General features: G+C 27.8%; 1 protein-coding gene across 1 annotated transcript in view; it reads right to left on the bottom strand.

Annotated features, from left to right (window-relative positions):
* LOC145283492 (uncharacterized) overlaps nucleotides 1-9455 on the bottom strand; it is a 75876-nt gene extending 66421 nt beyond the window's left edge. Inside the window, exon 1 of the mRNA XM_080132317.1 lies at nucleotides 7438-9455. Within this exon, the coding sequence (XP_079988443.1) occupies nucleotides 7438-7738 (301 nt within the window). The 5' untranslated portion in view covers nucleotides 7739-9455. The remainder of the gene's footprint in view (nucleotides 1-7437) is intronic.
* Nucleotides 9456-15000: the final 5545 nt, after the last annotated feature.

Genomic DNA, 15000 nt, shown 5'->3' with positions numbered 1-15000 from the left:
CTGATGTAATCGCTATATTTATCGTAAGCCATCGTATATTTCGATCCTTCTGGATGCATTAATAAAATAAATAGTAACAATGAAACATTCTAAAATGTGTGTAAAGTAATCAACAAAAATTAACCAATGAAAAAATTATACACGTTGTTAAAAAATAAAAATAAAATAGTGCAGAATCAGTTAGATTAATCTATCTCAGTCGAGAAATTAAAAGGATAAAAAAACACCAGGATTTACGATAATGACAAAATAAAAGGATAAAACATAGAAATTTAGGACGAAAAATATCTATTTTATTTAATGAAAAATGCTAAACAGGTGGAAATTCTGCCTAAATATACATGTATTATACACACACATATATACATATATATGTGTGTGTATATATATATATATATATGTGTGTGTGTGTGTGTGTGTGTGTGTGTGTGTGTGTGTGTTATATGTATGCGAGTTTTATCCGTAGAAAAAAAAATCATAAATACAACCGTATGTAATCAAGTATATTAAGCTGAATGTTATGATTTTAATAGCAAAATAAATCCAATTTCTAATTCGCTTTTTCTAAGGATCTGTAATTTTAGGAAGACTTTCCCTTTCACAATCTTAAAATTGTGAACAGACTTTCTGGTAAATATTTTTCTAAAATTAAAATCTTTAAAAAATTGTATATCTCTCTCTATCTCTCTCTCTCTCTCTCTCTCTCTATATATATATATATATATATATATATATATATATATATATAAAGGAACAAACTGAGTTATGTGTTCATCAACGTTTCGTCTTTATTTCGGAACGTTGATGAACACATAACTCGGTTTGTTCCGTCTTATTTCTCTATTTGTCAGAATACTATTTCTATTATATATATATATATATATATATATATATATATATATATATATATATATATATATATATATATATATATATATATATATACTTGTGTGTGGTGTGCATTCGTGTATATATAACCAAGCACGGTTTACTGTAGGATATTTTGAACATCAATTAAACTGCGCTGCCCCTTCTGCAAACCTTAAATGAAATTGAATATAGTTGTAGAAAAATATAAACAGAAAATTAAAACTCAGAAATAGTTAATATATATATATATATATATATACATATTGATGTGTGTTTGTGTGTGTGTATATGCTGTGTATATAACATAGTACCATGTAATGGAGTGTATGTTCATTCCCACGTCATATGCATTTTATACATGTATTAGATGTAAAAGAAGAACCACCGTCAATACTGATTAAAAAAAAAAGGAATATGATTAATAAAGTTGATGTCAATAACTGAAGGTGGGTTAGGTGTTTGGCATATTTGACAAACCTTTACTTTTGACAACAATATTTGAACAGTTTCCACTTAGCTACATCCGAACATTCATAACAAGTAAGCTGACAATCATGATTTTATTTTAAAAAAAATACTCTTCATATATGGAAACGTGAAGCATATTATCGCAACGAAAAGAAAAGAACTTAACATTCATTCTTCAAAAATGCCCAGAACTTTTTGGACAGCCGGGTTTACAACTTGCACGATGTCGTCATGTTTAGTTTTTGGTTTTGTTTCGGAATATCAAACATTTTTATAGATAATTCGGCGAATATTGTGTTCAATTATTTTTAACTGCACTTGCATATTTAATTCGACTAATATACTAGCTTTATATACTAAGCTTTGCTCGAAATCGTTTTACTTTCATTTTCGTTTTGATTAGTGATCGAAAACGTGTGTCTTTACTCCATATTCCTGGCAAGAAATATTTACATGTAAGGAAAGAAAAGAAGGAATATATACAAGTAAAGCTATATAATATAATAAGTCGCAAAAATAATTTTGTCTTTGTGGTTAAACTCTTACATGTATTAAAAAGAAAAGAAAAGAACCAAGAGGTTCATTTAGTTTCTTTTTTATAATCATATTTTTGTTCTTGTCTGAATACGATTTCGAAATTAAAAAAAATATATTATTATTTATCTTATAAAATGAAATATTTTAAATAGAGTATAAATTAATTAATCGATTTATTTTTTTCGTTTTCTAAATAATGCGTATCCGTTACTACACAAGAAGACATAATCAAATACACATTCTTTAATGAGTTAATTTTATAAATGGAAAACTGGTGATACAGATATTGAGTTAAATACATCTTATTTCTTGATGTTTCAAATGTGACAATAAACTTTTGTAGATTTCAGGGCTAAACTTTATTTTACAGTTAAACATCAATATAAAAGTTCGCTGCCCACTTTATAGCAAAAAGAAAAATTCAACGTTAGTTTATTTATGAAACAAAATGAACACTTCCATCCAGTTCAATACTGAATTGACGAGGGTTCATTTCTAAAAAAACTGCTGGAGCTTGAAAATAAAACTGCCCACAAATAATAGATTTAAAGTAGTAAAAATAATATCAGTAAATTAATATATATATATATATATATATATATATATATATATATATCTTATTTTCACAGTCAAACAACGTCTCAGCTCAAAAGAGCCATAACAGTTCACGACACGAGTTTCGCCCTTATTTGGGCTTATCAGTTAGACATAACCGAACTCTGGATTCGAAATCCGAGCCTCTTGTATGCGAGGTGACTACTCTGGCATATGAGCAAACGTTCAACACAATGAAAAATCTATTACCTAACGGACATCAAGTTAAACATGGCGAAATCCGGCTATTGAATGAACCTTCTTCATCTTGAACAAGAGATGTGGTCATTCAACCAGCTATAACACAAGCTGATGCCTCACAAGTGGGAATACTCTCTTCGCAGGTAAGATGCTTGGGTTTCAAATCCCGAGTTTGAATATGCCCAACTGAAAACTCGAGTCTTGGACTTCATGTTTGTTGGCTGTCATGGGTATTGCACGTCGCGACGTTGCTTGTATGTGGAAATAATTATATAATCAATCACATTCTTAAGATTATATATATATATATATATATATATATATATATATATAAGTGAGAATGCGCGAGGGCACTTTTTAGCCAATATCCTGAACGAATATTTGATCTACAGTCTTTAAAGTTGGTATACAGGATATTCAGACTTTCGAAAAATGTTCATCTGTTTTATTCGGAAGCGTGGATTACTAAGGAGTCAAGATTGGAAAATTGGAACATGAAAGTCATCGAATTTTATCTGTCCGCTAACTCTTTGACGAATGCGCATGCGTGATTACTTCATGTTAAATATTACTTATGAGAAGAATAAATATTTTGAAAACACAGTTAAAAGACCGTGTTGTGTTGGCCTGATGGTTAAGTTATATGGCTCAGTGTATTTCAGATTTGGTTTCGATCTCAGTTCGAATATTTTTTCTTGTTTTTTCTTAATCAGTGGACTGTTTAGAAAAATAAAGAAAAAAACATAATACTCGTATGCACATGTTTCGGTTTCGATATTAATTAAAATACAATATTTATGCGAAATTTACGATCGGGCAACGCCAGACGGCCTCCTAGTATATATATACATATATATATATATATATATACATATATATATATATATATATATATATATATAAGAATTAAAATAATTTGAAAAATTCTTAAAATTAGTCGAAAGAAAAAGTTTTTTCTCAAACATCCTTAAAACTTGATGCTCTAGCCAAAATGGACGTTTGATCACGACTACTCCCATCGGAACATTATTGTTTCAACGGTTGGTCCGAAATAATGAAGTAATTTTATACAATAAGAATTACGTTCTATCTGTTTGATATGCGGTTTCCCACGGTATGATTAGAATAAAGCAATCACCGAAAATATTACTACACGAACACTGGACGACATATGTACATAGACGCCCGAAAAAATAAAACGTCTATTACAAGCAATTACACATATAGCAGATAAATGTTCATGGTTCAGTTATTAAGAATAATATATTTATATATATATATATATATATATATATATATATATATATATATATATATATATATATATGTTTGACCATGATGTTCTCAAATTAATTCCTCCTAATTTTATTCATCCCAATTATTGCGAATTACATTATATGGTAGCTGAACTTATGCTTCCATGAGCTTAAAGTTCCATCTCTCTCTTACACATATTTACGGTGGAAGACTTAAAGAAGCAAACCTTTGTCATGTGCATACGTAAGTAACAGAGATCCATTGAGAATAGTAGCAAGCATAAATCCCGAAGCAAAAAGATTGATCGTATATAAGGCACTACACGTTCATTCGTGCCCCTTTTACTTTTAGAGTTCAAATATAGGAGGTTTTACAGTTTGTACACGTATATATATATATATATATATATATATATATATATATATATACATATATGTGTGTATGTATGTATATATATATGCATATAACGTGTATATAATATATTTATATATAATATCGTAAAATATTTCAAATATAAAATTTAAGAACTTTAGAAAATTAGTATTTTCTAAAATTAAAAATATAACGAAGTTTTCTGTAATTAAATACTAAACAATTAAGTATCATCATTTTTTCTAGTACAGCACTATGCACTTTTTGCAATATTTGAAAGAAATTTAATTTAATGGACAGTGCATAACATGAAAGTAGAAGTTTTAAGTATCTACTCCACAATTTTCCTAATGAATATGTATAAAACTCGCATTTCTTTGAAATATTTAAACCTATCATTTTAACACTATTCACCGCACTATGCCTAAAAATATAAGATTTGTATAAAATTGGTCCCGTAATCATAAGACACTTAAGAAAATAGACGCTTTGAATTTATATTTCTTTTGAGTTTTAAGCCCAAATGTTTTTTACATATAATATTAACGGCGTAATTTTATTTTTCATGTGACAAATAATTATTATTTTTCAGAAGAATGATGCAATATATATATGTTATTATTACGCGCTAATATTATTCAGAGAAGAATCATCCAATGAATTTTAAGAGGTTTTATAAAAAATGCTCAATACCAAATTAGAGCAAAATAGAGATTTTCTTTTTTTTACATATATATTTAAGCATCAGTACATATTTATGGATATTTCATTAAACTAAATACAAATGACTGGAAAATTTGCCAAGAAACGTTGCTTTTACAAAAGTAAATAGCTTAGCAACATTCCCTGTCTAAGTATTAACTTATTTATAACTAGTTGACTAATACATACCCTTGAATGTGTATTGGTACCTAAATGTTTATGTAAAAATAAATAAAACGTGTGTGTATATATAAATATATATATATATATAGATATATATATATATTTATATATATACGTATATACGTATATATTTAAAAAAATATATACATCCATAAATATTTACAAATATATATAATTCGTTTATATTTATAGATATCTTTATTTACTATATATATATATATATATATATATATTTTATATTATGATATATGAACTGAATACAAATATTTTTTATATCTCAAAAACATAATTCTTGATTTATTTAATATATACATAATTTCATCGATGGTTTTAAACATATGATGCAAATATAAGATCAATATAATTAAATATTTAAAAACAAACTGCCCCCAAAAGTCTTTTTGGTTATTTTTTAATGTATAATTCTGAATTATATTCATCTACAAGTACATCGTTAAAAATGTAGCCATAAGAAAAAATCAAATTTTACAATTAAGTTGTACTTATCTGATAACACTGCAATAGTAATTAATAATAAAACTTGTAGGTTTGAAGATAAATTGTCTTTTCGGTTTTCATATGTATTGTATTTGTTTATATGAAACATACTTTTCGGGTATGTGTGTTTTTGTGTGTTTGTGTGTGTTAGTGTATGATTGCGTGTGAGTGTAAAATCAAAACTCACATCGTAGTAAAGTTTTATTCCTTGTTCTTATATATATATATATATATATATATATTTACCTTTCAGTGAATACATATATATTACCTTTCAGTGAATATATATATATATATATATGTATATATATTTACACTTCAGTGAAACAATGTCTTCCTAAAGTATATAAACATGCTTATTTTCAATTGTTTTTTTCGGAAACTACTCGGTTTATTATTATCAAATTGGAATATATATATATATATATATATATATATACATATATATATATATATATATATACATATTTATTTGTTCATACATATATCTGTATTAATATATCATATATCTATCCATACACTCATATATATATATATATATACATTAATACAATCATATATATATATATATATATATATATATATATATATATATATATATATATATATAAATGCTGGGGAAGTAATGGCCCGAGTAAACATATATGTAAAACAATTGTACAATAGTCATTTCAAAATATGGTCACAAATATGCTCCGTTTTTGCGATTCTAAATTAAAAAAAAAACGTTCTACACAGGAAGTATATCAAATGGTATACCATTTCTTGCTAGGATTTTAATAACTATTTTCAATATCTGATGCTTAGAATTATTAAGCCTAGGAATTTAATAATGACTAAACGCGCGTCAAATATATGAACAAGAAAACAGTTACTACGAATAACTCAGACACACACACACACATATATGTATATATATATATTTAATAGAGCTGTTACTTATATATATATAGATATATATATATATAGAGAGAGAGAAAGAGATAGAGAGATAGATAGAGAGTTTATTATTAAAAAAAATTAATCGCATACTCGAATACAAATATTTAGAATATTAAATCTTTAATTCTTCAGATATTTCATCTATTTAAACAGAATATATATATATATATATATATATATATATATGTGTGTGTGTGTGTGTGTGTGTACAAATAAGTGTAATCTCTAAAGAATTAAAGCTTTGAAATATTTACTGCACGTAATAATTATTAATATATATATATATATATATATATATATATATATATATTGTTACGCATATGCACTACAAAGTTCATTGCAAAATCTTCATCATCTTACTGTTTTCGTCAGCACTTGGTCTGGTTAATAAGTCAGATTCACTATAAACACACACACACACATATATATATATATGTATATATATATATATATATATCGCATATCAGTGTGCATTTATAAACATATCGATAAATATGTATATATGAAATGTGGACATATATGTGTGTGCATGTAATGCACATATATACAACATTAAAAAAAAACAACTTCTTTCAGAGCAATATCACAATTGTCAATTATGAAAGGGCATTTTTCTTAATACAATCCGTCATACATCCAAGTATATAACAACGTATAATATGATTCTCATAATATTATTAATCGTGAAATCGGGGTGATGTGAAGATATACACATCTTAATACTTTTTATATTGGATAAATACGTATGAACATATGAATAATTCAAATTACTAGGTAATTTTTTTTCCCACGTGATTGCAAAAATATACTTACTCTCTCGATAAAATTGAAAATATGGATTTCTGTATCGTCCCTGAAACCACGGACAGTACGTTCCTATAATGTTTTTCTGATGAAACGATGCAAATGGGGGCAGGGACCCCGTTAGTCCCGGGTCCTGGTACTCCATTCGTGACATTATCGTTGGACTAACACTTGGTTCTATGATGTGATTCTTGTTGTGAATGTCTTTGCTGTCATCTTTTGACGGGCTCTTCTCTTCTTGCCCCAATATCCGGCTGATAGAGAAGGACACCGTCGCCGAAGTCGTATGATCACCTTTTGAGTCCGACATATTAGTAATTAATTTTTTTTATTCTCTTAAAATTAGAATATAACTGCACGTGTTTGGTAAAATGACGTCCAAATTTTCAGTTAATCACAGTAGAAAAAAAGCCTTTCCCAAATGGAACAGGCTGGAGTACGTAAGATTTTATAGGATGAAAAATAAATGAAATGCGATGTTTATGTATACATATATGCATGCATATCTATATACGTACGTATATAGATATATATATATAAATAAATGTATATATATATAATCACATGGATTCGAATAAATATCTATGAACTTACATCGATTCCACATGAATTTTTACAAACATTTGCGCGGTATATTCTTGTCAATATAGAAATACATTGCTACACATATTTTGTTATGCTAACACATAATCACACATATATATTTATGTATACATATTTATGAGTACATGTGTAGTAAGTTTTTCCGTCAATGAGTATGATTTGTATCCAATAAGCTGTTCCAATCAGAAAAGTGTAAAATAAGTAAGTCCAAAACCTTGTTCTGTAATTGATCTTTCCAATAAGGGTTCCTGTTTGTCCTGGTCGTTGTAAGACTCACAGATAAAAGAATATCCTTTTTTGTTAGACGTTCGTTGATGGTGTAAGAATTTTCTCTATTAATCTCTCAAGACATTTGATTCAGTTAAGTGCATTTCCTTTTTGTCTTCTTGGTGTTTTTTTTTCTTTTTAATCTAATGTAAATTCTAAGACTACAATTTTTCTCTAAGAATTATAAAATATAAAAAAATATGTATTTTAAATCTAAGTTATTATGTTTTTTTCACGTACATATTTAGTAATACAGATACATGCGCTATATAGATAGATATATTTCAATATACATATGTATATATATACGTATGCATATAATATATAGATTGATTTTCGTTATGTTAAACTATATTTATGTCAATATTAATATAACACATATACATAAATATATATGTATATATTAATTTATATGTATATATGTAGGTGTTGTGTGGCGTATATATTTATGTATAAGCATGAGGGTAAGCGTGTCTTTGCGTGTGCGTGTACATGTTTCCGTTGGTCTCCTTGTAAGGTTTTTAAAAGTTCAATTGAGGTTGTTGTGTTGCGACGTCAATTGCAAAAGATGTTTAAGCAGATCGCTTGTCTGATACCGATTGTCGACAAGCTGTCCTTGAAATGGATAGTTGAATCGTTTGCTAAACTGTTATTGCTTCAATCTGAAGCCACAGCCTCTTTTCTCCCCCCTCTCTCTCTCTTTATCCGCCGCTCGCTTTCAAACTCTCTCTGTCTCTCTCTCTCTCTTCACATTCGATCCTACACTCTTTTTATCACTACCACTCTTTTTCACCGTAGACGTATAAACGTCATTAACAGCCAATACTAACTACAACACAGCGAGACACCAACCTCCTACCCCCTTCTTGGCTGACAGTTTCTGGCTATAATCTCTTTTGTTCACTCTTTAGTCTCCATCATTACTCTCCCTTCTGATCGTGCTCTCCATCCTTACTCTCCTTTTTACGTACATATCCTCCTTACTCTCCTTTCGTTTTTTGTCTTTACAGTCACCGCTACCTCCTTTAGAATATTATCTGTTTATATTATATTTATATAGAAATACATGTGTATATATGTTTATATACCTTTGATATTAGCTAAAAGATTACCCTATCGCCGCTTTTACGACGTGTTAGTTGTTACGTCCGATATGAGTAGACTGCTGTCTTTCACCTGGAGTAGTGATCATTAAGGCTTACTGTGTCAACCAGGTTAAGTACACGCCTACTCAGTCATCTACTGATCGACAGCTTCCATTCAATAGAGACATTTTATAGGGGGCGAACACAAAGGCCGAAGACACGCCCATCAATCAGGCTTAATAGTCGGCATTAAGAGAGAAGTGTTTTCATTGGTTTAAAGACGAGCAAGCATTTGCTTTCCTAAATTCCACCAAGAGTGATCATGGGGCGAAGAATTGCTTAAACACGGGATTAAATATTGACATACTCTGGAGTACCAAGATAAACATATATATTGACACACGGCTAAATTGGAAACAATATTAGCCACTATGACGTATCAGCTTCCATCAATGTATTAATCTCTCTCTCTCTCTCTCTCTCTCTCTCTATATATATATATATATATATATACATATATATATGTATATATATATATGTGTGTGTGTGTGTGTGTTAATATGGGTGTTAAAGTACTTACTAAAGTACTTAATCTGAGTGTTAGCTGGTCACATGTTAATTTGAGAGAAAACTATTGATATTTTTATGCACGATTCGCCCTAATAACTAAATATGTATGTAGTTATCTTACCTCCGTCTGCCCTGAAAGATAATGGGTACTACTATAAGAGTGGCTGCGTATGTATTTGGGGGGAAAGAGTTGCCTAATAACAGTAAGACCTCTTGAATCGATACTGTTTGATTCCGGCACAAGAAATCTTACACAACTGGAAACAATGCTGATATAAAAATTACATATACAACACATATTATTTGCATATGATCACTCATTTTGTACTAACAAAGCTAAACGTCGCTTAACCTTATTTCAGTGTTCATTATATATATATATATATATATATATATATATATAATATGAGTAATAACGAGCGAAGGACAATATATATATATATATATATATATATATATAATATGAATAATAACGAGCGAAGGACAATATATATATATATATATATATATATATATATATATAATATGAGTAATAACGAGCGAAGGACAACAATCTATATTCAAAATTTCATGATGTTAACCATCTTATAATTTATTCTTTTAATTCAGTTAAGACTTACAATTCCTGGCAGTATCTGTTCCGTAGCACAAAAGAAATAACTTGATTATTATATCAATCAGTGCATCTATTTTGGACTTAACTTATCAGAGAATAAGCAACAGTCTATCCACCAAGAGAAATTATAATGCGTTTAGACATGATAAAAAATTACGAAAATTGGAAGAGCATGCTGCAAATACTTACATAGGTTTAGGGGATAGATGTTTGAACTTCAGCTGATGAAACATTCGGGTATGGCTAGCTTCAAATGAAACATGTTCTCAAATATGGCAAAATAAAAATCATTACGAATACATATATATTATTATTTATAATTATATATGCATATATATACTAATGTTATCAAGGGGTAACACTTTAACAATGCAAAGCTTATCAAGATAAAAAAAAAGCGCAACACTATTAAGAGAGCACACAAAAATTCAATGAAACATGAGGAATAAAACTGATATATATCTTTATGTCATCAAAGTATGCAAGGGAAAGTTAGGAGGAAATTAAAAAAAAAATCTGTAACCCATGCCATTTGGAAGCTTCTAAATACCATATCCCTAAAAGTTTTTTTTATATGAACAGCATAAGTTGATTAATAAAGTACTACGTTTTGGGACTAAGTTTGTGTTAAAAATTAATTTCGTTTAAACCACTATTGAACATACACTGTCAGACAGACTCACAGAAACGCACGTACACACACACACACACACACACACGCACACACACACACACTCACACACATACACACGCACACACACACACATATATATATATATATATAAAGCTATTCATATTTGTTTATATTTATTTATAATTATTCCAGATATTAACATAAAAGAATAATACATACATATATATATATATATATATATATATATATATATTCTATTTGTTTTTATATAAGCAGTAATATATCAGGTCATGATAATATTGCACACTCTGCTTTCGTGTAAGATGTATCGCCTTATGAAATCTGTAGTTCCTAGTAACTGTCTGACTGAAACATGCTCATGACTATGTAGCAACAGATTACTGCTTATGCAAAAACAAATCGAAAGTATGCCTTGCCATACTTCGGAATAGAGCACTCGTGTATTAATACCGCTAAACTTCATTGATTACTTTACATCTGGAAAATATTAACTTCGGATTATATATATATATATATATATATATATATATATATATATATATATATATATATATATACATTTATTTGATTGTTCATATTTATAATCTATTCACACTTCCAGATTCTCCTGTCAATCGTATAAGTAAATGACGAACTAATTTGTTAACTAATTGATTTATCTCTGTTTTACTATAGAAAATGACTGTTTCATAAAAATTACTTATATGCTAAGTTTCAATATATTTTGTAAATTTATACTGAACAAAGTTTTAGTTCTACGAAAATTAGTCACACGTTTAGGGTTAATTCTTCATTAGAATTATAATTACTTGTTTGGATTTTTGACGGATGAATATAATATTGTATTTTATTCAATTTTGTTTTCATTCCTAATTTTTCTTGTTTGCTTATATATATATATATATGTATATATATATATATATAATGAAAATATATTAATTAGAATTACTATATATATATATACATATATTTTTCATTAAAACAAATATACGTTAATCATGTATATAGTCAATAAGACTTTCTTAAAATTGCAGCAGTTTATTAAGCTCAATGAAAATAGATTTACACTTACAAATCGTATCTAGCTTTATTAAACATTTCAAACTAACAGGAATATACATTTAATTCACATGCATATTGTTTTTATTATTGCGTCTTACACGTGTTCCATTCGATGGCATAAACTAAACATATCATTAGAGATTCGCTAAACAAATATTAATTAATCCAGACACAGGCGTTCACATTTCAGCTCTACAATAAACTTGGTCTGGCGATAATCTTCGGGGATCAAATATGGACGTCATTTTCTTGCTTTATTGTCTTAACAATATGTTCATGCTATTAAGATTACTAAGGTCTGATAATGTATTGGAAACTGTTTAAATACATACTGAAAAATCTATATACAATATATTATATCACCTTGTAATATTATATGTTTATACACTAGTAAGAATAATAAATCATATATATGCATATATGTGTGTGTGCATATATATATGTGTGTGTGTGTGTGTATTTGCGTATGTGTGTGTGATTGATAAACTATTGAAGAAATAAATGTCTTCTTGTTTACTTGTATAAACTATCTATTTATATTTCTTATTTTTACGACATTTCATACTGCATTAAATCGGGCAGTGTGTCCTCATATTTATATTATTATTTAATATAACAACGTTGAATGTTTGAAAAAGGTATAACATTGCAGATATCGGTGTGCAGAATTTACTTGAGCGGAGATCAAGACTTGAATGTATCGCGGTAACAATTTATGAAAATATATGTGGCCGTAATATCACCAACACAGACACACAAAAACATATATATATATGTGTGTGTGTGTGTGTGTGTGTGTGTGTGTGTGTGTGTGTGTGTGTGTGCACATATATACAGTAAGTTATCAAAGATATATGTGACAATTAAGCTACACAGAATTTTTTGTGTTTTATCTTCAAAAGGATTCGTCAGGTTAACGAGAATAGAAAGCGGAAAAATATGTTTTTGGACTGAGCATACCAGAGGCACGCTCGTTCTAATTATCTGAGGACGCAGAATATCTTACTAGAAATTTCTGCAGAAACATGTATGCATATCTGTAGCAAATAATGTTTATATAATTAAGCATATATATATATATATATATATATACATATATATATATATGTATATATATATGTTTATATAATTAAGCATATATATATATATATATATATATATATATATATATATATATAATTGTAACAACTTCTGAATTAAAACAACGTTACTTAATACAAATAACCTTTCAAACTCTATGGAATTAGGACTCTTTCTAATTTTTCCTGTATTCTTTTTTTTTTTTAAATAAAATATTGTGAATTTAATTCAACAATATTGTCTATTATTATTATTATTATTATTATTATTATTATTATTATTATTATATATATATATATATATATTAGTATATATATATATGCATATGTAATAGACTTCACGATAAATGTAGAATTAAATTATTGTATACACACACACACATATATATGCGTGTGTGTTTATGTGTGTGTGTGTGTATACAATAAAAACTGTGTACATTTTGAGGGATAATTTTTCATATAAATATAGTCTAACAATTAAATTTCAATATTTTCGAGCATTCGAGGTACAAATGATAAATCTTTTTATCTTATCATTTTTTATCACTTATATGATTTATCTAATTCTCTTCAACTAATTTTTCATTTATAAAATGAATATGTATCACATTTTCTTCTCTCCGAAAATATGCATGCTTTACAAAATTAATAGTGGCATACATATTTACATACATACACAGGGAAACTTTTTAGATTGATCGGTTATAGGAATTGCAAGAGAAATTGTAAAATAGATTCATAATGAAGTTTAGTAAAAAAAATTAAGGCGAGGATGTTGAATTATTTACGTTATTAAAAGGTGTTATTAGTGATAGTGTATTATTATAAGAAAACTAACCAAACCGGACACTCTTCAAAGTTGATATTATTTATAAACACAATATGATTTTCATATCTCATGGTTAATGCGGATGTCACAGTTGTTAGAAGCTTGGATTATCGATCTATCGACTAACATTCGATCGCAATTTAAGAACTTTCCTGTCTAGCCACACTGACATAAAGTGATATAAAAAGACACGCCTGTTGATATATTTATCTGTATCACTTTCCCCATGTCTCGCTGTCTCTTTCTCACGTTATATATATATATATATATATATATATATATATATATATATATATATATATATATGCATAGTATAACGATTAGATCACTGCCTGACTGACGAAAAGAACATTTAAAATTAAAATGTTTACATTCAACGTAATCTCAAGCGGTTAATGGTAGCCGAATAGATACGCTCTTTGCTAATCGAGTCAGAGATGTCTCGTGTTGCCGAGTTCAAATCGTTCGACTGGTCTTAATCATGACACGTTGCACTGAAGATTCCCGAAAGGATGAAACACTAGCGCCTGTAGTTATTTAATTATTATAGTAAAAAAATAATTATATATATATATATATATATATATATATATATATATATATATCTATCTATATATATATATATATATATATATATATAAAGTGAGGGAGAGAGAGAGACTCTTTGTAGCATGTTTAAACGTGCTAAAGTTAATGCCCATTAGTTTAGAATGGATGCTTTACGCGAAATAAATTGTTAAATATGTTTCTTGCATTCAATATCAATCTCTCTTAATCACAATTAATCTTTAATTGTGGATCAAACG

Source organism: Euprymna scolopes, chromosome 8 (assembly GCF_053919585.1).
Source record: "Euprymna scolopes isolate OS-2025 chromosome 8, ASM5391958v1, whole genome shotgun sequence".
In the NCBI taxonomy this organism is placed as follows: domain Eukaryota; kingdom Metazoa; phylum Mollusca; class Cephalopoda; order Sepiida; family Sepiolidae; genus Euprymna; species Euprymna scolopes.
Note: the sequence above shows the minus strand (reverse complement) of the source record. Positions and strands in the feature narration are given on the sequence as shown.